At 37.3% G+C, this 23,769-nt stretch overlaps 1 protein-coding gene across 3 annotated transcripts in view; it reads right to left on the reverse strand.

The window, feature by feature from the left end:
* Positions 1–23,496, reverse strand: part of RAB3GAP1 (RAB3 GTPase activating protein catalytic subunit 1) — an 87,750-nt gene extending 64,254 nt beyond the window's left edge. Inside the window, exons 1-3 of one of the 3 annotated variants that reach the window (XM_072613234.1) lie at positions 22,982–23,496; positions 22,818–22,873; positions 21,169–21,244 (exon numbers count right to left, since the gene is read on the reverse strand). In XM_072613234.1, coding sequence (XP_072469335.1) covers positions 21,169–21,244; positions 22,818–22,873; positions 22,982–22,999 — 150 coding nt within the window. In that variant the 5' untranslated portion in view covers positions 23,000–23,496. Of the gene's footprint in view, positions 1–19,795; positions 19,888–21,168; positions 21,245–22,817; positions 22,874–22,981 lie in introns of those variants that run through there. The other 2 variants (XM_072613237.1, XM_072613236.1) reach the window with 2 other exon arrangements.
* Between the last annotated feature and the right edge of the window lie 273 nt (positions 23,497–23,769).

Genomic DNA, 23,769 nt, shown 5'->3' on the forward strand with positions numbered 1-23,769 from the left:
ATATACATGGCCTTGTCATGCCTCTACTCAAAAAACTCCAGAGGCTGCCTATTTCTTCTAGGAAAAAATGTTGGTGGCTTCACAACCTGACCTCAACCTATCTTTTCAGCTTTATTATGTTACTCCCCTTCCCATGCTCTTCAATTCAGTCAAACTGGCATTCTCTTTGTTCCTCCCATGACACTTCATCTACCATCCTGCCATTGCCCTGGTCAAAAAGATGCAGAGGAGAATAAATACATATGTGATATATGCACAGATGTAATATGGATGTGTGCATATGTAAATAATGCTTTTTAATTGGATATATGTGACAGAAAAAAGAAAAGCCTCTGTATTCTTGAAGCTACATCATAAAAATGAAGCTCTTTGGGGGAAATCCTTAAACTGATTTTTGTTGTTCGAAGAATGGGAGTTTAGGATGAAAACAATAAAAGTCACTCTGAGATGTAAATAAACCTCCTTAAGTTCTTCCAGCTCCTGTGGTTTTAATAACATCTATATGCAGGTGACTCCCAGATTAGAGAGAGAGAGAGAGAGAGAGAGAGTGTGAGAGTGTGCGTGTGTGTGTGTGTGTGTGTGTGTGTGTGTGTGTGTGTAAATAAAATCTCCAATCTTCTAAACTCTAGTCCTGCATCACCAACTGGCCACTAAATTGGATGTTCCATAGGCATCTCATACTCAACATGTCCAAAATGGAACTCATCCTCTTCTCCCTCCTCAAATCCACCTTTCTTCTCAACTTGCCTCTTTCTGCTTTCTGAAAGGTTCACCATCCTTCCAGTCACTCAGGTTCACTATCTCAGAGGCATCTTTGACTCCTCACTCTCCCTTCTCCCATAAATCCAATCAGTTGCCAAGTCTTGTTATTTCTAACACTCCCCCACCCCCAACTCCAACATCTCTCCTCTTCTTTCTATTCAGAAAGTCACCACTTTAGATCAGGCCTTTCTTACTTCTTTTCTGGAACATTGTTCAGTTGTTCAGTGGTGTCCAACTCTTCATGACCCTGTATTCTTGGCAAAGATACAGGAGTGGTTCGCCATTTTATTCTCCAGTGGATTATGGCAAATAGAGGTTAAATGACTTGCTCAGGGTCACACAGCTACTGAATGTCTGAGGCTGAATTTAAACTCAAGTTTTCCTCATTCCAGGTCAAGCACCCTATCCACTGAGCCACCTAGCTGCCTCCATGGCACACTGCAAGTCTCCTAAATGGTCTCCTTGCTTTGTCTCACTTTCAACCCATCCTCCATAGAAGCTACCAAAGTGATCTCCTATATTTGCAGCTCTAAACATGTCACATCATTATTCAACACATTAGTTGTTCCTTATTACCTCTAAAATAAAACAGTCACCTGTTTGACATTTAACACAACCTAGCTCTAACTTAGCTTTTCATGTATGACAATTTATTTTTATAAACTCTTCAGTTGTCAAACTGACCTTGCCATTTCTTACATACAACACTCCACTCCCAACCTGTGCCTTTGCAGATAGTGTTATCATAATACCAGAAATGTTCTGCTTCCCATCTCTGATTCATAGCATCTTGACCTTCCTTCAAATCTTAGCTCTAGTGCCACTTCTTACATGTCTTTTCTGATTCTCTCAACTACTATGGCCCCTCCCTGCAAATTATCTTGTATTTACATATTTCCTTTGTATATACATATATACTTGTCTCTCTCCCCCAAAATGTAAGCTCTTAAGGGTATGGGCTCTCATACTCTTCTTTCTTTCCTTTTCTTGACAATCTTTTTTGTATCACTCGGGGCCCAGTACAGTACCTGGAACACAGTAAACACTTAATAGAAGTTCATATTTGATCCTACAGGCAACACTAAACATTACTGAGCAGGGGAATGATGGAGTCAAAATGTGTTTTAGGAATATCACTTAGGTAGTAGTGTGAAATTCTGCCCCTTAAATCAATCAAAACAAGTCTCTTTCACATGAGAGATCTTTAAATAAGGATAGCTATGATGTCTAAATCTATTTTCCTATAATTAATTATTACATTCTTAGCCCTTCCATTATGTTAGCTTTTCTGGCTACCAAATCACAGTTGACACATATAAAGCTTCTGGTTTTATAAAAGCCTCACATATTTTTTTCACATGAACTACTTCCAATTTACAAAGCTGATTTTTTGAACCTAAGTATAAGACTTTATACTTACTCTATGAAATTTCATCTTATTAAACGTGGCTCCATTGAGCCAGAGTTGAGTTACAGCATCTGTAAACCTGATAAGTATAACACGCTTTTATTCAAATAATTAATAAAAATGTTCAATAGCACAGGGCAAAGCACAAGTCTTAAGGCATTCTACTACAGACTTCTTACAACCTGACATCAAACTATTAATGACTACTCTTTGGGACTGGTCGTTCAACCAGTTCCAGATGCACCTAACTGAACTATCATCCAGCCTAGACTTCTGTTCTATTCTGTCCATAAGTAAAGCATGACTTTTTCAAATGCTTTGTTGAAATCCAGGTAAACTATACCTACAATATTCCCCTGATCTACCAGTTTAATAACTGTCAAAAAAGAAAAAAAAAGCAAGATGAGTCTGGCATGATCTGTTCTTAAAGAAGCCTTGTATGTAACTATAAAATCTATCAATGACGTCTAAAAAATCATGGAAAATGAAGCAAGTCTCAAGAGGATGGAGAAAGACTAATATCAAAAGTGGTGAAAAAAACTCACTGTGATCCTCACAATAATTCACTAAAATTAACAAATAGCTTATTAAGGAGATTGTGAATACTTAGAAAAACCAAGCAGCAATCATAGGGAACTAGCATAGCTTCAAAATAAGTGTTATGCCAAAGTACATTTCATTGTGAAGTTTTAACAATGTTACTAGTATGGTAGATCACTGTAAGACAGATAAACACAGCACACTAGAGGGCTGCTAGCACAGGTTCACTCAATTTGGTCAGAAAGGAAAGACACTAAGAAAGGGTTAATAATCTTACTTTATTCTAGTGTAGTTTTCTCAGAAGAGACTGCTGATAATGAGAGTACAAATTCTTACAGCATTCCCTAATCACCCTTCTTGCAGGAGCTGGCAAGAAGGGGAGGCAACTACCCTTGCGTCTTGATGGGGTCAATTGAGAAAGGCACAACTTGTGCATCCCCTAAATCTCCTCAAGCCTCAATGGGGGCCAGATGAGGCAAACACAGACTCCCACCAAGGCTTTATGGGGGCCAATCAAGGCATGCACAGCATTCCAGCTTTTGCACTCAACCCTAAGGGTTCCCCCGCAAGCCTCAATGGGGGCCAGTTGAGGCACACACAGCATTTGTTCATTCAACCCTAAGGGTTCCCCATTCACTGATTAGTGACCATCTGTTTTATAGGGTATCAGACAGAAGGATTATTGCCATCAATAGCCTCACAAGTTTATATCACTTCATCCACGTATCAGTGGATGTTTATATTATTTACCATTATGTAACTCTGCAAACAGTGGTGGAGATGTTTTGAACTGTAACTATAGGAACACATATCTAATACCTGGGAACAGGAGACTGTTACGGCTATGGATCTTGGAAAACTAAACTCTAAAAAATAATAACAAAAATTCATTTTACACACACTAAAATCAACCTACTCACACTAAAAACCACCTTACATACAACCACCAAAAGCCCAGATAAATACTGCATCCTGATTTCAACAAGATATTTAACAGTCTCCACAATCTAACTACAACCTATCTTTCTAATTTTACCTTACGTTACTTCCACTCATACTCCATGTTCTAACAAAAGGGGATTTTATCACCCATTCTCATTCTGTACTTTCTTTTCTCTATGCCTTTGCACATGCTTTTCCCCCAAAGGAAAAATAGACCCCCCTCCCTTCAATATTCATCTGCTAAATTCCCTCCCTTTGAGGTTCAATTCAGCCGTTCTCTCTTAGGTTCCTGATCAATGTTCTCAATTACCCTGGATATGGCCCACCACCACCCTTAACTCACCATATTAAAGTCAATCTTAATTCTTTTTCTACAAACCTATTCCTTCTTCTTCTATTGCTGTTAGTGGTACAACAACTGATTGTCTCCCATGTTTACCTTTGACTTTTCCCTCTCCCTCATCTCCTACAATCAATAATTTCTCAAATTTTTGCACCATAGTATGTCTTGCATCCATGCCCTATTTTTTTATTACCATTGATACCACCCTAATACATACTTTGACAAGCACTTGCATAGATCATTGTACATCTAACCTGTTTCCAGCCTACACTCCCTCCTCCAATCCAAGGACCCCAAAGTTATGAATCTAAGTTGCTGGGACAATGGTGGTACTCTCTAGAGAAAAATGCAAGTTTGGAGGACAGAAGGTCTTAAGGGGAAAGATGAGATCTAACTGTGCCACAGTGAGTTAAGATGCCCATGGAACAGCTGAGAAGAGATGACAATGTAGCATCTGAGTTTATGAAATAGGGCTGCAAACTGAAGTGAATTGATCTCAAAGGAGCTGATGACATCATGAAGGAAAAGTCTAGTGAAGAGAAAAGTTGGTTCAAGGAAGTAGTTTGAAAATTATGGACACTTTAGGGGTTGAGAAAGGTAAAAAACTAATGAAAATGTCTGAGAGGAAATGATTGGTCAGAAAGATAGGAGAAAAAACACAAGAGAATAGTGTCAAAAGCTGCTGATGTCAAGGAATTTGAGGTCTGAGAAAGTGCTATTGGAGTTAGTACTTAAGAGAATACTAACAACTTGAGGGAAGAGCAGTTTCAGTAGACTAGTAGTTGGAATTCTACCTAAAAAGGGCTGAATTTAAAGTGACCAGTGATGAGAAAGTGGAAGCAACTTTTTCAAGTGGCTTGGAAGTAAAATGGGAAAGAGAAACAGGATGATAGCTTGAGGATATGGAAGGGTCAAGTGAGGGGTTTTTTTTAAGATTAGGGGAGGCATGTTCAGATAGAACAATGAATAGTGTCTGGACCAGAGGTATTTGATGAAGACAACTAACAGAGAATAAGATTAAAAGTAGGGAGTAGCCTGTGAAGGCCTCAAGGCTAGACTAAGATTTTAGACTTTATCCTATTAGACATCCAGGTTGAAGGTTTCTGAGCAGGGGAGAGATATGATGAAAACTGTGTCCAGAAGATTAAACTGACAGTGATATGCTAGATGAATTGAAAATAGCGCAGAAATGGAAAATCTAGTTTAAAGGCTTCTTTTATAGCCCAGGAATAAATTTTTTGTAATAGCAAAGGAATAGAAACAATGTAGATGTCCACTAATTGGGTGATGGCTAAATTGGGTGAAAATGATGATAGTATTGTACTATGAGAAACAATGAATATGGAGAACCTGGAGAAGTATGGGAAGACTTTTGTGAACAAACATAGATTTAAGTATTAGAACCAGGAAAATAATATACACGACGAAAATAGAAATGGAAAGACCAAGAAGAAAAGAAAAAGAAACTAAATGATATGTAATAATGATGGCCAAGTCTGATCCCACGGAAGAAGTAAGAAAATACTTTTCTCTTTTAGAGGTGGTGGACTATGCATGGGGACCACAGCATATACTGGTAGACTCACAAGTGACAGGCTGGTTAGGTTTGCTGACCTGTTTTTTTTTGCTGTTACAAATGATAGATCACTGGATAAGGATGTAGGGAAGAATATATTCAGATACAAGGGTAATACAAAAATGAAAGATATCAATGAAAATTTAAAAAATATCCAGGCATCACTTAATTAGGGCTACAATAAGACAGAATGAGAGGTGTGATACCACTGTCATAAATGTCATCTTTCAGTAACATCTGTGCATAATTTCCCATTTTTGTTGTTGTACAGTCATGTCCAAGATTTTGTGAATCCATTTGGGGTTTTCCTCGCAAAGGTACTAGACAGATTTTCCACTTCTTCCTCCAGCTCATTTTGTACATGAGGCAACTGAGGCAAACGGGGTTAAGTGACTTGCCTAGGTTCACACAGTTAAATTTCTAAGATCTGAACTCAGGAAGATGAGTCTCTGGCATTCTACTCACTGTACCACCTTGTTGCCCGTTTACTTTCCCATAGTTGTATACAAAAAATAGCTCAACACAAAATTATCAATGCCTGAGTAACAGGATTAGAATGATAGGAATAACTTTAGAAATAGTGACAAAGTCAACGTTATAATTAGAGGAAACTAGGTCCTCAGAAGCAGAGAGCTTGGGCAGCTAGAGCATACAAACAGAACAAAAGTACCAATAGTGGAAGTACTAGAGTAGGTCAAAATAATGAAAGCACTTAGGACTATGTAGAAGTAGAAAGGATGTTAGTCATCATCAATCTAGTTCAGTAGTTCTCAAACTTTTTGGTCTCAGACCTCTTTGCATTCTTAAAAGTGACTGAGAACCTCAAAGAGCTTATGTTTATGTGGGCTATATCTATTGATATTTATCATACTAGAAATTAAAAACATTTTATTATTATTATTAGAATACTTTTCACCTCATGACTGCCATGAAAGGTTCTCAAGTGGTCTCTGGGCACCCTTTAAGAACCACTGATTTAGTCTAATCTCTTCATCTTTCACAGCTAAGGAAACTGGCACAGAGGGAAAGAGGCTGGCCCAAGGTTATATTAGTATTAAGAAGGTGAGTAAATAATCAAACTTATCTTCCAATTCCCTTGGCCATCACTTCCTTATATTTGTTGCTTTCCCCTACTATAACATAAGCTCCATGAAAGCAGAGATTGTTCTGATTACCATATTTGTATCCTCAGTGCTTAGCAGCGCCAGACACATAATACTTTTTAATGCATCATTCATTCACCCTTATTTTCAAGCCTGCATCGGACATTTTCCCCTTAGTTCAATCTAAACAGTTATACTAAATGTTCAACTAAGTAAATATAATTACAGGCAGTTCCTTACTTAATAACTACCAGTACAGACGAACTGCCACTACTGACATTGCTACTATACTAGTACCAGTACCTCCAGTCCCCCCATTCTTTCTGAATGCAGATATAACCTCTGTGTCACCAAGGTACATACTGGTGCTGCTGGGAAAGTAGGGGGCAAACAGAGGCTGAGTGGTGAACAATCCTAAAAGACTTTCAGACAACCTATAGGTTCAGAAGTGAAAATGCTGAAAAAAACATCCTGGATAGTTTTCCCCTTGTATGAGCCCCTTAAATTAGGTCACTCCGTAAAATATAATGAATGAAGCATTAGGTCTGGAGTCAAGATACCTGCATTCCAACTCATCTTTAAACTATAAGCCAGTGGACTTAATTTTGATTCCTAGTATAATTCTAGAGCGTATTATAAAAGGAATAACTTGACACCCAGTCATCACAGAGGGCCAACATGGCTTAATCAATAAATGATTACACCAATTTAACTTCCATTTCACTTCTGACAGCTCTTTTGTTATTCAACTGGCAGATCAAAGTAATAACAGCAATTTTAGTACAGTATTTTGGAAAGTCTCTCATCCCATTCTTACAGAAAAAGTAATGTATGTTCTAGACAACAGTATAAAAATGATTTGGAAATGGTTATATGGCTGAAGCTAAAGAGTTACCATTAATGGTTAAACTTGGAAATGTCTCTTTACAGGCCTTCAAACTGGATGATAATTTGTTTGGCATATTATATGTAGGACATTTGTACAGATATGAGTTGGAATAGATTGCTTTTGAATTCCCTTCTAACCGTAAGATTCTTTAATTTGATCATTTCCAAGGTTCTTTCCCAGTTGTAAAGACTATCATCCTAAGGCTATTTGATAGCCTCTGTACCCCAAATTACTTCTCATTACAGTCTTAATTTTTACTTCACTTTGTTACATAAGAAAAATTCTATCAGATTTACTGGGGCTAACCAGGGGTTGGTCTTATTACTGAATTCTCTCCTCAAGTTAAGTATCTATCACACATTACACTTTTATGTAAATTAGTTTTATCAGAAAGCTTTCCTCCTAACAACTAGAAGAAATCACTAGCCCTGAGAAAATGGCATTTTGAGTGGAAGAAAAAACAATTTGAGAAGGAAAAAATATTACAGTAGCTAGAGTAGGGGAAGACTCAAGCTGTCATTGAATTAAATTCTGATAAGGGTGAAACTTGCTACTGGGAAAAAGGAAGCTTTTCTTTCCTTTCTACTCTGTCCCACATGGCTACCCCTCTAACTTCAAAAATACTATGTTCTTGAAAGTTCATGAGAAAATCAGCTGTTTGAAAGTTGGACTTTCTCCAAGTTAAGTTCTCAGGTTAGGCTTGTATTTAGCTCATGTAGCTAAATATAGTATTAATTTTACTGTAGAAACTAAACATCTTTTTTTAACATAGTTACTACAACAGAATTGAGGATTTCAAACTTGTAATTTTTTTAAAAAGATTTTATTGATGTTTTGATTTTACTTTTACAAATACTTACAGACTAATCTTACATTTTGAGAGGTTTCATAACAAAAGACTAATGATAAAGTGATCTCATCTAAAAGTGCACACCTTCTCAAAATCTCTAAAAGTGCAACTTTTCCTTTTTTTAATTAACAGAAATCTATTTTCTTTCTCTCCTACTTCCCCATCCCATTAATTTTTTTTCCTAACAAATACAGAGTCAAGCAAAATAAATTCCCTCAATGGCTATGTGTGTGTCTTCTATATTCTAAATCAGTCCCCTCTCTATAACGCATTAGCATGTTCTCATAATCAGTTCTGGAATCACGAAAGATTTGTAATGACTACAGTTCTTATTGCTTCCAATATTGTTTATTTTAGTGGTGTTGTTATTGTACAAATTGTTCTCTGGGTTCTGTTCATTTCATTCTTTTTCAGTTTATAAAAAGTCTTCAAGTGAAGTGCTCTTTTGCTTATTTCACTTTGTATCAGTTCACATAAATCTAAGTATTTTAATAATCAGCTCTTTCATCACTTCTTACAGTACAATAGCACCCCATCATATTCATATACCACAATTTATTTGGCCATTCCAGAATTGATGGGCATCCTCAATGTTTTCATTTTGGAATTTTGGGGGTTTCTTTTTGCCACTACAAACAGAACTTAAAATATTTTTGTATATAAAGGTAGTTTCTTCCTTATTTGATTTCTTTTGTGTACAGGTCTAGTAGTGATACAGATGAAACAAAGGATGGGCATTCTTTAGTAACTTTTACTATATAATTACAAACTGCTTTATCAGAATGGTTATATCCATTCACAGTTTGACCAATAGTGCATCAAAGTGTTTTCCCATAGCCCTTCCAAAATTTCTTTGCCACTCTGATGGGTGTGAGGTTGAATCTCAGAATTGCTTTAATTTGCATTTCTCTAATTAATAGAGAATGGAAGTATTTTTTCAAATAGCTATCATCTGGGTTTCTTTGAGTTCATATCCTTGGTCAACAGAGCAATTGAGGAATGGCTCTTTTTCTCATATAATTGGATCTGTTTCTCAAATAATGTTGGAAACGAAAAATTTATCAGAGAAACTTGCTGCAAAGTTTTTCCTAGTTAACTGTTTCCCTTTCAATCTTGGCTTTGTTAGATTTATTTGCACAAAAACTTTTCAGTTCCATGTAATCTCAATTATCCATTTTATGTGTGATCCTCTCAACCCCTTGTTTGGTTATGAACTTTTTCTCTTATGCAAAGATCTTCTAGGTAGCTTTTCCCTTGCTTCTCTAATTTTTGATGTGGCCTTTTAGGTATCCATTTGGAGTTTATTTTAGAATAAGCGTGAGGTATTATTGGTCTAAATCTAAATATTGCCATCCAATTTTCCCAGCAGTTTTTGTCAAAAAATTGAGCCTTTATACTAGTAGCGGGGACCTTTGTGTTTAAGGAAATACTAGGACATTAGATATATTTGTTTCTGTAAGTGGTATAGTTAATTTGTTCCATGGCATCAATCTTTTTTTAATCAGTATCAATTCTTTGAATAATTATTGCTTTGTAGTATAGTCTGGCGCAAAAAAGATGTGTTTGGACAGAACTTGGGAGTTAGTGGACGACAGAAGGATCTGGTGTGCTATGGTCCATCAGGTCACAAAGAGTCGGATATGACTGAACAACAATAATGTAGTCTGACAATTGGCATTACTAGGTTCTCTTTCCATCTCTTTTCATTATTTCTCTTGATATTCTTGATTTTTAAAATCCATACAAATGTATTACTTTTCTTAGTCCTATAAAGTAATTCTTTGGTAGTTTGGTATGGCATTGAATAAGCAAATAAAGTAATAGTGTCATTTTTATTATATAGGATCATATAAGGAAAATTTTCCCGTTTATTTATACCTTTCTGTAAATGGTTGTTTGTACCTGTATTTATGTAGTTCTTGCATTCACCTTGAAAGGCAGATTCCCAATTATTATATATACATCCTTTAGTATTTTTAAATCAAGTTTCTCTTTTTATCTCTTCCTGCTAGTTTTCAATTGGCATTATATAGAAATACTGATGATTTGTGTAGATTTCCATTATAGCACACAAATCTGAGGAAGCTATTATTTTAATTAACTTTAGTCAACCATTTTATATTCTTTAAGTACTCCATCTTATCTGCCAAAAGTGATAATTTTGTTTACCTGTGGTTATTCCCTCATTTCCTTTTTTTTGTCTTATTACTATAGTCATTTCTTGTACTATGTCAAACAGAATTCACTGTGAACTTATTTGAAAGGATTCTAGCTTATCACCATTAAAAAAAAATAGCAGTTTTTGGTTTTATATGTATACATATGTATATATTTATACACACATATACATATATATGCACATACATATATACATACATGTGTATATACATACATTAGAAAACACAATCCAACAAGATGCCATTTATAATTAACATACTTGAAACATGGAGCAAAATCTATTATGCCTCAGTTGAACACAAAAAAGCAGGTATAGCGATTATGATTTCAGATGAGGCAACAACAAAAATAGACTTAACTGAGTAATAATGAAGGAAAGTACATTTTGCTGAAAGGTAATATATATGATAAATTTATTTCAATACTTAACATATCCCTAAATGTCTCAGTGCCAATTTAAGCTTTAATAGTTTGATAGTCTTTAAATAGCTTCTTGTCTTATTATTATAGCCATATTTCTACTACACTATAAAACAAAAGTGATGATGGACATCCTTGTTTCACCCCTGAATTTAGTGGAAAGGATTCTAATCTTTTCTCCATTCCAAATAATGATAAACTCTTTGTTTTAAGTTGAAATAACTTAAAATTGCACTAAGATTTTTGGGACACTTTGTATATGTAACCAATGGCATAGTTTCTAAATACTTAAACACTAGCCTCCTTGCTGTTTCTCATACAAAATAAAACGTTACATCTCTAAACTTCAGGCATTCTCACTGGTTATCCTTCACGTCTGAAATGCTCTCCTTCCTCTCTGCCTCTTGGTTTCTCTGGCTTACTTCAAGTCTCAGCTAAAATGCCATCTTCTAGCAGAAGCCCTTCCTCATTCCTCTTAATTCTAGTGTCTTCCCTGTTTAATTATCTCCAATTTATCCTGTATAGCACTTGTTTGTTGTTTACATGTTTTCTTCACTAGATTATGAGATCTTTGAGAAGAGATACTATGTAGAACAGCACCTAGCACATAGCAACTCCTTAATGTTTATTAACTAATTTAAAAACTAAATGAATTAAAACAAGAAATAGTAATAAATAGTGCAAGACTACAAGATCTCAATTTACCCCTATAAGCCCTAGATACATCTAATCAAAACAGAAAGAAGGACCTGAATAGAATCTTAGGAAAACTGGGTATGACAGATCTCAAATTACTGAAGAGAAACAGAAAGGAGCATATGTATTCTCACCTGTGTATGGCACCTTCACAAAAACATTGTGACATCAAAAACAAATGCAGAAAATTGGAAATATTATTGTCCTTTACTGATTACAATTCAGTAAAAATTATGTTAAATAGAAAGCCACTGGAAGAAAATATTAAAAAAAACCAAAGGGAGACAAAATAATTTACTACTAAAGAATTATCAGGCCAAAGAAAAATCACAAAATATTTCAATAAAGATAATGACAACAATCTGACAACATTACAAAACTGTGAGGATGTAGTCAAAGCAATGCTTAGGGAAAAATGTCTATCTCTAAGCACTTTTATTAACAAAAAAGAGGTGAAAAAATACATCCATGAACTGGGAATGTAACTAAAGATACTAGAAAATCAATAAATTTTAAAAATTCAATGAAACAGAAAAATGAAAGTCCTGGAAATTTAGTTAACAAAAAAAAATTTGTTAAGCTCCACTGAATTAATATATAAAACTAGCTGGGTTTTTTTAAAGGAAAAAAGTAATAAAATAAACAAACTATTAGTTAATGTAATTAAAAAGAAAACCAAATCTTACTGGCATAAAAAATGAAAACAGAGATTCAAAATAAATGAAGAAGAAATAAAGGATACTATTAGAACTACTTTTCCCAACTATATTTCAACAAAATCAACAATTTAATGAAATAAATTTACAAGAAAATATAAAACACAAATTAATAGTAAGGAAATTGAACTTAAAAACCCAATTTCAGAGAAATAAACTGAAAAAGCAATAAATGAACTTTCACAACAAACAAAAAAGCCCCCAAAATTGGGACTAGATGGATTCACAAGTGAATTCTATAGAATTCATTCTCTAATAGTATATAAATTGCTTGCAAAATAAGGAATCCTACCAAATTCCTTCTATGATACAGATAAGGTCTTTATCCATAAACCAGGGAGAATAAGAAAACTATATTTGTAATGAACATAGATGCATAATTTTAAATAAAATATTACTTAAACAGGATAAAACAACATATCACAAACATCATATACTATGACCAGGATGAGTTCAACTAAGAATTCAAGATTAATTTAACATTAGGAAAATCACAAACTTAGCCAGTCACATGAATAACAAGATAACCAAAAAAGTGATTATATCAAGAGATGAAGACAAAGGCTTGTGTGACAACATAAGATCCACTTCTATTACTAACATCAACTTTCAATTCCAGAATTACGCATCCTTCTGCTATAGCCTCAATAATTGGAGTTGGAATTCTTTCACTTCCAGGTAGCTTTCATGGAAGGATAAAGTAGGAGGAAATACAGAGATATTACTATTAAGCCTATACTTCAAAAAGATAAAAGAAGGAGCAAAATATTTACACATACAAAAATACAGTAGCTCCTTTTTGTTGTGGCAAAGACCTGGAAATTAAGGGAGTCGGTTTTAACAGCAAGCCAGGATCAGCTCCAGCCATTATTAAATGTGAAAGGTGATAGCTCCAACAGGGAGTTGGGTCAACTTTGGAAGAAAGGAAGGAAAAGGCATAGTTTCTAAATACTTAAAGACTGGCCTCCTTGCTGTTTCTCACACAAAATAAAACATTACATCTCCAACAAAAAAAGAAGAGTTTTTTTGGTCATACCAGTCAGGGAGGTAAATTCTCAAGTGGATTAGTTATTCTTTTATAAGAAATGTTTTTTGGGGGGGCAGAGCCAAGATGGCGGAGTAGAAACACACAAATACGCTAGCTCTGAACCCACAGCCCATGAAATATCTGTAGTAAAGAGCCGCCAATAAATTCAGGAGCAGGAGAAGCCACATAATAGTGGAGTGGATAAGATTTCTGTTCCAGAGGGACCTGCAAACCTCTTGGAAAAGGTCCGTCGCGCTGCGGACGCGAAGCCCAGCCCAGCCCTGCACTGCCCCGGCACCGAGAGGAACAGATCCGAGCGGACTTCAGGGACAGGATCTCCAGCGGCCACGCGGGTCCCTCCGCCCACAGGTGATGGGGGTCGGTGAGAAGGTCTCTTTGGTGGGTCGAGAGGGGAGTGGGGTGCCCCCATACTCAGGCCCTCTCAGAAGGCAACAGCGGAGGCGGGAGGAGACCCAGGCTCCCCAAGCAGGCAGGAGCCTGGATCCATTGTTGAAGGTCTCTGCATAAACCCCCTGAGGGAACTGAGCCCGTGAGGCGGCCCTGCCCCCACCTGAGCACCTGAACTTAATCTCACACTGAATAGCAGCCCTGCCCCCGCCCAAAGCACTGAGGCTGGGAAGCAGCATTTGATTCTCAGACCCCAAGCACAGGCTGGGAGGATCCAGAGGCGAGGTGGGTGTGAGGAGAACAGTCAGAGCTCAAGTCACTGGCTGGGAAAATGCCCAGAAAAGGGAAAAAAACCAAGACTATTGAGGGTTACTTTCTTGGTGACCAGGTTTCTCCTCCTTTCCCTTCTGATGAGGAAGAGTGGTGCTCACCATCAGGGGTAGACACTGAAGTCAGTGCTTCTACATCCCAGCCCACTCAATGGGATCAGTTCTGGGAAAAGGTCTTAAAGAGCCCAAACAATTTTCAAAATCATGATAGAGAGGTGGAGGAAAAACTGGGAAGAGTAATAAAAGACTTGCAAGCAAAGTATGAACAACAAATCAGCACCCTGCTAAAGGAGACCCAAAAAAATGCGGAAGAAAATAACACCCTGAAAAATAGGCTAACTCAATTGGCAAAGGAGGTTCAAGAAGCCAATGAGGAGAAGAATGCTTTCAAAAGCAGAATTAGCCAAATGGAAAAGGAGATTCAAAAGCTCACTGAAGAAAAGAGTTATTTCAAAATTAGAATGGCACAGATGGAGGCTAATGACTTTATGAGAAACCAAGAAATCACAAAACAAAACCAAAAGAATGAAAAAATGGAAGATAATGTGAAATATTTCATTGGAAAAACAACTGACCTGGAGAATAGATCCAGGAGAGACAATTTAAAAATTATGGGCCTACCTGAAAGCCAGGATCAAAAAAAGAGCCTAGACATCATCTTTCATGAAATTATCAAGGAAAACTGCCCTGAGATTCTAGAACCAGAAGGCAAAATAAATATTGAAAGAATCCACAGATCACCACCTGAAAGAGATCCCAAAAGAGAAACTCCTAGGAACATTGTGGCCAAATTCCAGAGTTCCCAGATCAAGGAGAAAATATTGCAAGCAGCTAGAAAGAAACAATTCAAGTAATGTGGAAATACCATCAGGATAACACAAGATCTAGCAGCTTCCACATTAAGGGATCGAAGGGCATGGAATAGGATATTCCAGAAGTCAAAGGAATTAGGACTAAAACCAAGAATCACCTACCCAGCAAAACTGAGTATAATACTTCAGGGGAAAAATTGGTCTTTCAATGAAATAGAGGACTTTCAAGCATTCTTGATGAAAAGACCAGAGCTGAAAGAAAATTTGACTTTCAAACACAAGAATGAAGAGAACCATGAAAAGGTGAACAGCAAAGAGAAGTCATAAGGGACTTATAAAAGTTGAACTGTTTACATCCCTACATGGAAAGACAATATTAGTAACTCTTGAAACTATTCAGTATCTGGGTACTGGGTGGGATTACACACACACACATGCACACACACACACTCATAGAGAGAGAGTGCGCAGAGTGAATTGAATAGGATGGGATCATATCTTAAAAAAAAAAATGAAATCAAGCAGTGAGAGAGAAATATATGGGAGGAGAAAGGGAGAAATGGAATGGGGCAAATTATCTCTCATAAAAGAGGCAAGCAAAAGATTTTTCAGTGGAGGGAAAAGGGGGGAGGGTGAGAGAAAAAACATGAAGCTTACTCTCATCACATTCCACTAAAGGAAGGAATAAAATGCACACTCATTTTCGTATGAAAACCTATCTTACAATACAGGAAGGTGGGGGACAAGGGGATAAACAGGGTGGGGGGGACGATGGAAGGGAAGGCATGGGGAGGAGGGTACAATTTGAGGTCGACACTCACATGGAGGGACAGGATCAAAAGAGAGAATAGAAGTAATTGGAAGCAGGATAGGATGGAGTTAGTCTTATATAACACGACTATTATGGAAGTCATTTGCAAAACTACACAGATTTGGCTGATATTGAATTGCTTGCCTTCCAAAGGGAGGGGGAGGGGAGGGAGGGAGGAAAAGAAGTTGCAACTCAAAGTTCTAGGAATAACTGTCAAGTACTGTTCTTGCCACTAGGAAATAAGAAATACAGGTAAAGGGGTATAGAAAGTTATTTGGCCCAACAGGACAGAGGAGAGGATGGAGACAAGGGCAGAAAGGAATGATGGAGAAGAGAGCGGAGTGGAGATAGGGGCAATTAGAATGCTTGGTGTTTTGGGGTGGGGGGAAGGGACAAGGGGGGAGAAAATTTGGAGCCCAAAAATTCTGTGAAAATGAATGTTAAAAGTGAAATTAAAAAAAAAAAAGAAATGTTTTTAAGTTACAGACTACTTGTGTTATTAATACTATAATTTCACTTATATTATGGGTAAAACATATTTTTGTAGCCTAGCCTACACATCATTTTTAACATTGGACAAATTTATCCCAAGTTTCAAAAAACTCATTCACAAATACAATCAGATACTTTGAAAATTAGAAGGGACTATCATAGCCATCTAGTAGCATAGAAACCACTAATAAGTTAGAGACTGCCCTGAATATAAAATTCAGTACAATATTCTTACCAAACAAAATTTAGGAAATGAAAGCCAAAAATGGAAAATAAAAGTCATAAGGAAATAAAGCACTGCCTACCAATATTTTAATGAAATCAAAATGCAAAAATGTTTCATTACAAAATATTGATTTTAAAACACACCTGACCAAAGAGGATATCACTTTTAGAGCATGTTTTCAAAAAAAGAAAATAAACTTTTTAGGTCTCTCCCCATACATGTTTTTAAAATTTTAAGTGTCTATCATATTTATAGATGGTCTACCTTTGAAAAACACCTTAAGAAATTATCAAGAATCTAAATGACTGAAAAAGGAGGTAGAGAGAATGAAATAGTTCAAGTGGTACACTTGAGAAATGAAAATAACAGGAGGAAAACCTCCAGCACATTACTTGGACAAACTCCAACAAATTTATGGAAAGGCAAGAATTAATTCATTATTTCAAAAAGCGTTGATTAAGCACCTACTATATGTTGGGCACTGTGCTGCTGGAGAAACAAAATAGACAAAAAAATAAAACTGTCATAATTCAACTGACAGGGTACCAGTACAGAGATAAAAATCTAAAAGGATGAAAAGGAATGGCAGGGTTACAATCTTCATAGCTGAAAGTGAAATCACATAAACCCATTGATCATCATTGCATGATGAAATCAAGTGATTTTTAAGGGCTTAATCGGACACTCACTGAAGAACCTAACCCACCTAAACTATTGCACCAAACAAATATCCAAAGTAAGCTAACTCCTGAAGTATTAAATAGTGTCCTGTAGTAATTTAACTTACTCTTCTACAGACATTAATTACTTTGGGCATCAGAGCAACAATTTCTAAACTAAATTATACTTTACCAAGGCTTCTTAAACTTTTTCCACTTGCGAGCCTTTCAGCACTTCTTAAATTGTGGGTCACGACCCCATATGGGATTGTAACCCACAGTTTAAGAAGTACTATACAGTTTAGTACACTACTATATTTAGTCTCTACCACCAACTGTTTAGCCTTCCACAGTGGCTTTCAGATGTCCTGAGCTCATATCCTAACTTGGTTAATTACTACTTTGTAACTTTGGACAAAGTTACTTCATCTCTACAAGTTTCCTCATAGGTAAAATAAGAAGGATGGATCAGATCATCCCAAGGTACATGGTCCCAAAACATGAAAGAGGAGCTGAGAATGAGAAGAACAACGGGGAAAGTGAAAAGGGTCTGTACTTGCAAAGCACTATACAGAAGGAAATCTACTTGAAGTTTAAACAGCTGAAATATCTACAGAAATACTAAGTTTTATTTTGCAAAAGTTCATTCAGTAATATTTATGTTGATATACCAATTTTCTTTTTAAAAAAAGCACTTCAAATATGTTTAAGGAAATATTTAAGATAACAAATGCTCTCTTTCTAAATTACATTTTACTATATATTAAGAATCTTATAACAAACTGTTTATAATATCAACATTTATGGCCATGAAACTTCTAATAATAATGATAACAGTGATCATAGCTTACATTTATATAGCTCTATGTGTCAAGTATTGTGCTATTAAGTGCTTTAAAATTATTATTTGATTCTCATAGTAGTATGCCAATAAATTATTATCTCCATTTTACAGATGAGGAAATTGAGGCAAAGAGGGGTTATAAATTACTTGCTCCAGGGTCACAGAGCTAATAAGTGAAGTGGAATCTGAACTCGGGTCTTTCTGACTCCAAGGTCCACTGTGTTGCCTAGCTGCCACAAATCTATTGCAAATAAACAGATATGTTCATATTTTTCTCTGAAATTAATTTGCTAAAGCTTTAGTTACTACTTAAAAGAGCAAAATAAATAAAAATGACAATAAATTCACATTGCTTACTCAATTTGCACAACAGAGGTACACTTTTAAAAGCTCTTATTTAATTTAGTCCTACTGTTCCTTTGATTTTTATTATCTCTACTTCTGATTGATTTTCAAGCTTTCTATCCTCCAGTTCTCTACTTATTGATACACTAGCCACATCAAATGAGCCATAAACCAACACCTAACATCCTTGAAGATTATAGTTATAGGAATAAAAATTTTGTAATACAACTAAACATCCCCTTAATTTTTTTATTTTGTCACTTACTTTGGGGTTTCCTCAAAGAAAGGTAAACCTATAATTAAAATTTATTTTTAACCTGTCATTATTTCTACGAGACTCTAAATTATAGGGTAAATATCAACCCAATGCATTTAATGGGTATGAAAAATATGCATTCATTTTAATACTTTTTTATTCATGTTACCTAACATTAATTAGTTTCTCCTTATAATTTTTTTCAGTGGGATTTAAAAGGTAGAAACGACTCAGCTATACCTGATTCTTCTTTACAGCTTCAAATTTAACAGCTCATAAAAATTACTTTAAAGAAATATGTGTGTATATGTATATACACACATATACATGTATATATATAAATAAAACGTAGTTACAGTACTGAAAGGTATCTGTAATGGTTAGTTTCAATTTACCCAGGGCCATACTTACACCATCCTGGATGGATGAGATTCTGTCATTTTTAATAATTTTGAGAAGACAATTCCAAAGTTTCCCTTAGAGAATTTTACTAGCACTTAAAATTTAAATCTCTTAATAAGCTTTTATCTAACCTAAATCCATTAACCTGTAGTTTTAAGTTAAACTTTCTTTAAATTCATCTTCAATAGGGACAAGAACCAATACCCTCTGCTTTCTCTCTCTCTGTCTCTCCAGCTCTAGAATCTAAGTTGCTTTACTACCTTTCCTCCGTGGACCTTCCTTTTCAAACCATCAATGAACTTTATGATGCTTTACAATTTATGAAGTCCAGAACTGGTTTCAGTAGCATAAGCATCTTAATTGGTGTTTCTTAAACTATTTTGTGTCATGGACCCTTTTGGCAGTCTGGTAAAATCTATAGACCCCTTCTCAGAATAGTTATTTATAACTGAAGGAAAGGCTAAATTTCAGGTAGAGGTCAGTGAAATTGAACTAATTTTTTCTCCATAACATTTTCAGGCTCCACGAAATCTATCCAGACTCTAGGTTAAGAATCTTTGGTCTAACTAATATTGAGCATAATTAAAGAACCTACAAATACCCTACTTGTCTTTCTCTACTTTTGCTTAATTCATGCTCTTGTCATATGCAATTTAATCTCTTCTACTAGTACACACTTAAAACTTTCTGAATGTGTTTAAATATTTAAAATTTGATAATAGGTTTACGTTTCAGAGTTTTAAGGAAAAATTTCAATTTACGCCAGAATTTGAAGACATTCATTACGGCACACCACAATTCTTCAAATTACTTAAAACTCCTTATTAAGTATTATTTTTCTGCTCCAGTTTATATGGTGACAGAGGAAATACAGCATTTGAAGCTTTCAAAGAGGTTTACAACATCTTAGAAGAGTCCTGAAGTCACTAAAAAACCCTCATAACCAAAATATGAATATTAATTTGTTAAATTTAAGATATTTGCCCAAGAGGTTAAGCATCTAAAGTAATCTAATCTACTTACACTAAGAATTCTATGTGAAGTTCAAACAGCTAAAATCTCTAAGGAGATAATAAGCAGTTTTCTTTTATAATACTTTAAATTATCTTTATGTTAATATAATTTTTCTTATAAACAAATATATTTTAAACATTATGCTAAAAAAGAAAGTACTTGAGGTCAGAGAGGCTATTTTCTCTAAATTCCACTTACTGTTATAAAATAAGAATTTATAACAAACTTTGATTTTGGCCATAAAAGGTGTTAATGATCTGCAGAAAACTTAGCTTTGCTTACACATCTTAACTGAGGTGTGAACTGTTAAATACTTTAAAATTTTTTAATTTTATTTTCAAATCTACATTTTCTCTCTCCCTTCACCTCCTCTATAGTTTTCCACTACAGAACTAAAAATTTTTAATTCTCACATCTCTAATACACACATAAGATAGGAAAGACAAGTACCATTCTCTACACTATTAGAAAAAATTGAGACAAATAAAAAGTGTCACCTCCAAAGGGGTGGTAGTAATGAGGGTAGTAGTAGCTAGAATGTATACAGAGTTTTAAGATTAAAGCACTTTACATATTTTATTTCACTTGATTCTCACAACTCTATGAATTATACGCCATTATTATCAGGATTTTACAAAAGAAGAAACTGAGGCTTAGAAAGTAAATTAACTTGCCCAAAGTCAGAAAGCTAGAAAGGTCTGAATAAATCAAAACAGTAAATGAGTAAACAGTCAAACAAAATTCTTAGTCCTACAATTGCTAAGTGTCTTTATTTAATTAAACTAATGAAAGTATTCTGATGAATATTTCCCTAATATACAGTAGAGAAAGCAAAGGAATGAAGTCTTTACTATTTTTCTCCACATGGGAAAGGAAAGCAAAAAAAAAAATCACCCACAAACTTTTGTATTCTGTATAAAACTTTATTTTTTTAATGTTTCACAAACATATATTTTTTTTGGCTAGAGACTGAAATATGCCTGTAATCAATAACCATTAGGTAATGTTTAAGGAGATTACACATAACTTTAAATAGTTTAAACTTTAAAGATACAAAGGACTATTCTGGCAAATAACAATTTTGAAAGTGTTTTTTTATACAGCAAATAGCAAATCTGACCTTTTCAAGTGGCTTTCCCACTGAGTTTCCAATTAGTTTCCAGTCATTCAAGACTTCTTCAACTTTTGAAATAAACCTAGGAAGGAAAAAAAAATACTTTCCAAACATGTCAACCCAGAATACTTTATACTGCTTTAAAAAGAAAAAGAATTCTTAAATTAAGATGCCATTTAGTTACCTGAAAAAAGAAGCTAATTCTGGTATCCTGACTAAAGGATAGAAAATGGAGAATAAAGATGTTAAACAAACTCCCCATAACCACTAATTGTTAGACCCTGCTACACTGCTAAAGCCTACCTAAAGTATTTCTTTCTCATAGAAATAAAAATGAAAGTATAATTCATTTATCTTTTCAGGAACCAATGATCAACTTATTAAGATCTCCCTTATTAATCTCTCAGCTTTCACAATTAACTTGTGTGTGTGTATGAGAGTGAAAGAGTGAGCGCATAAAGTCAGCTGTCAAATCTTGTGTTTCTTCTGCATCTATTTTCCTCTTACTATTCACCCAGACACCAGGACCTCATCACTTCTAACCTGTATTATCACTGAAATACCCTAGTTAGTTTTCTTTCCTCGTCTTCCCCTCTCCGGTCTATACTCCACACAGCTGCCAAAGTATTCCTTACGTCCAAGTCCAAGTCATTCTACCTCAGTCCCCTACTCAAGCTCCAAAGTCTGCTAACTGCCTCTGGGATAAAATATAAATTCCAACTTGGCTTCTAAAGAATTTTTTCAATATGGCCCTATGTTTCCACACCCTACAGTCTAGCCAAGCAGGCCCACGCAGTTCCTCATAAAGCTCATTTCAGTTTAAGCTGTATACAGTACCCCTTGGATTTAAAGACTTGACTACTTAACCTAATCCCAATCATCTATCCTGATGCAGAAGTGATTTTCCCCCAAAGGACAAAAACGCCCCAAGACGCCATCCAAGCTGGAAAGTCAAGAATGGCTGGGGTAGGGTAGAGGGGACAGCTATGATGGGCTTGTCTGCCCGTCGTCTACGGATTAGTCTGTCTAAATTCAAAAACTAATTTATCACTGGTGTTCAAAGGATAAGGAATTTTTCAGCCTCATCTAGTCTCAAAGACCATCTCCCAAACTGTAGGTGGGTTATGACCCACGTTAGTAAAAAGCGAAATATTTGTATTTTACTCTAACTTCTCCAAATACGTTCTAAGCTCTCGTTCTACGGATCATGCTCTGCGTTTCTTTACGCCCTCGCCATCATTAGCGTGGGTGGGGTGTACTAGAAGGCCACAGCCCGCGCGTGAACGAGGAGGCCGGGGATCGGCGAGGACCACCCCGCGCTGGGGCCGGAGCCCCCCCGGGGCTCGAGTCAACGCCTCGTTTTTGCAGGGAAGACTACGGGGAGGTAAAGGCAAGCAGCAAGTGGGATTCCAAACAGGAAGCTGGTTTTAACTCCAAGAGCAGGAAGGGAAAGGGGCCCGGTGAACGGGGCGGGGGGGGGGGGGGAGGGAGGGGCAGCCGGAAGGAGGCGGGTTCCGGGGAGGGGAGTGGAGGGGATGGCCTGGGGCGGCCCTGGGGCACCCGGGGCCCCGGAAGGGCCGGGCTGGCCGGACGCAGGCTCGGTCCTGCCGGGGCCACCGGAGGAAGCTGTGGGGTCGGAGCAGCGGCTCACTCACCTTTCCCACTCGGAGGCGGTGGTGAAGTCCGTGATCTCAAACACCTCCGACTCGGGCTGCGGGAAGAAAAAGACAGGGAAAGGTTGAGCCCCGGGGGATGACACAGCCTGGGGGGCTCGGGGAAGGCGAGGGGACCGAGCCGGGGGAGGGGGGAGAGGCCTCACCTCACTGTCGGCCGCCATCTTGGGGAAGCTGTCCGGGGCCCGGCGGGGAGAGGAGAGACCGGGCGCAAAGGCTACCGGGAAGGGGGCGGGGCGACTGCGCGGGAGCCTTCCCCCCTCGGGGCTCCCCTCCCGCCCTGCTGCCCGCGGGGCCCGGACAGGAAGGGGTCAGAGATATCAGGGCCTCCGGTCCTGTGCCCGTCCGTGCAGAGAAGCAGCTTCACCTGGAGACCTGCTGGGCAGGGACTGGGGAGGGGACCGGAAAAGGCCGGGCGGAAAGAAAGAGCCGCGCAGCTGCTGCACAGGTGCTGGTTAGTGCTCGTTAAAGCGGCTGGAAGGGACCGTCCTGCCCCGGTCGGTTATCGCGGAGAGGACCGCGCCGTCAGGGACACGGTGACGCCACGTGCACCGGACTCTGTTCTGAGGGCGGGCGGGGCGGGGCACCAGCCTCCCCTCTCCTCCAGCGCCGCCTGAGTCCAGCGACCAGACACTCCTCGGGAGGACCGGAGATGGCCCAGGGTGCCCTGCGAGGTGCTCGCTTAGGGTGACGTCACCCCCATTCAGCGAACAGGCCGCTAAGTAGTGACCCGAGGCCTGGCACCTTTAGAAACCGCGGTGTGGTACGAGGAACCTACCGGGCCGCGGTGCTGCTTTGTGGGGTGGGCGTGCCCCTCGCCTCAGCTTCCCCGTCCTGTACCATGAGGGTAGCGTTCATTCCTTCGAAATACTGTTTTACTTGGCAAGGACTTATTCTTCGGCCCAAGCTTAGAGTTGGGCCGCGGTTTCTGTGC

Source organism: Notamacropus eugenii, chromosome 5, assembly GCF_028372415.1.
Source record: "Notamacropus eugenii isolate mMacEug1 chromosome 5, mMacEug1.pri_v2, whole genome shotgun sequence".
Lineage (NCBI taxonomy): Eukaryota > Metazoa > Chordata > Mammalia > Diprotodontia > Macropodidae > Notamacropus > Notamacropus eugenii.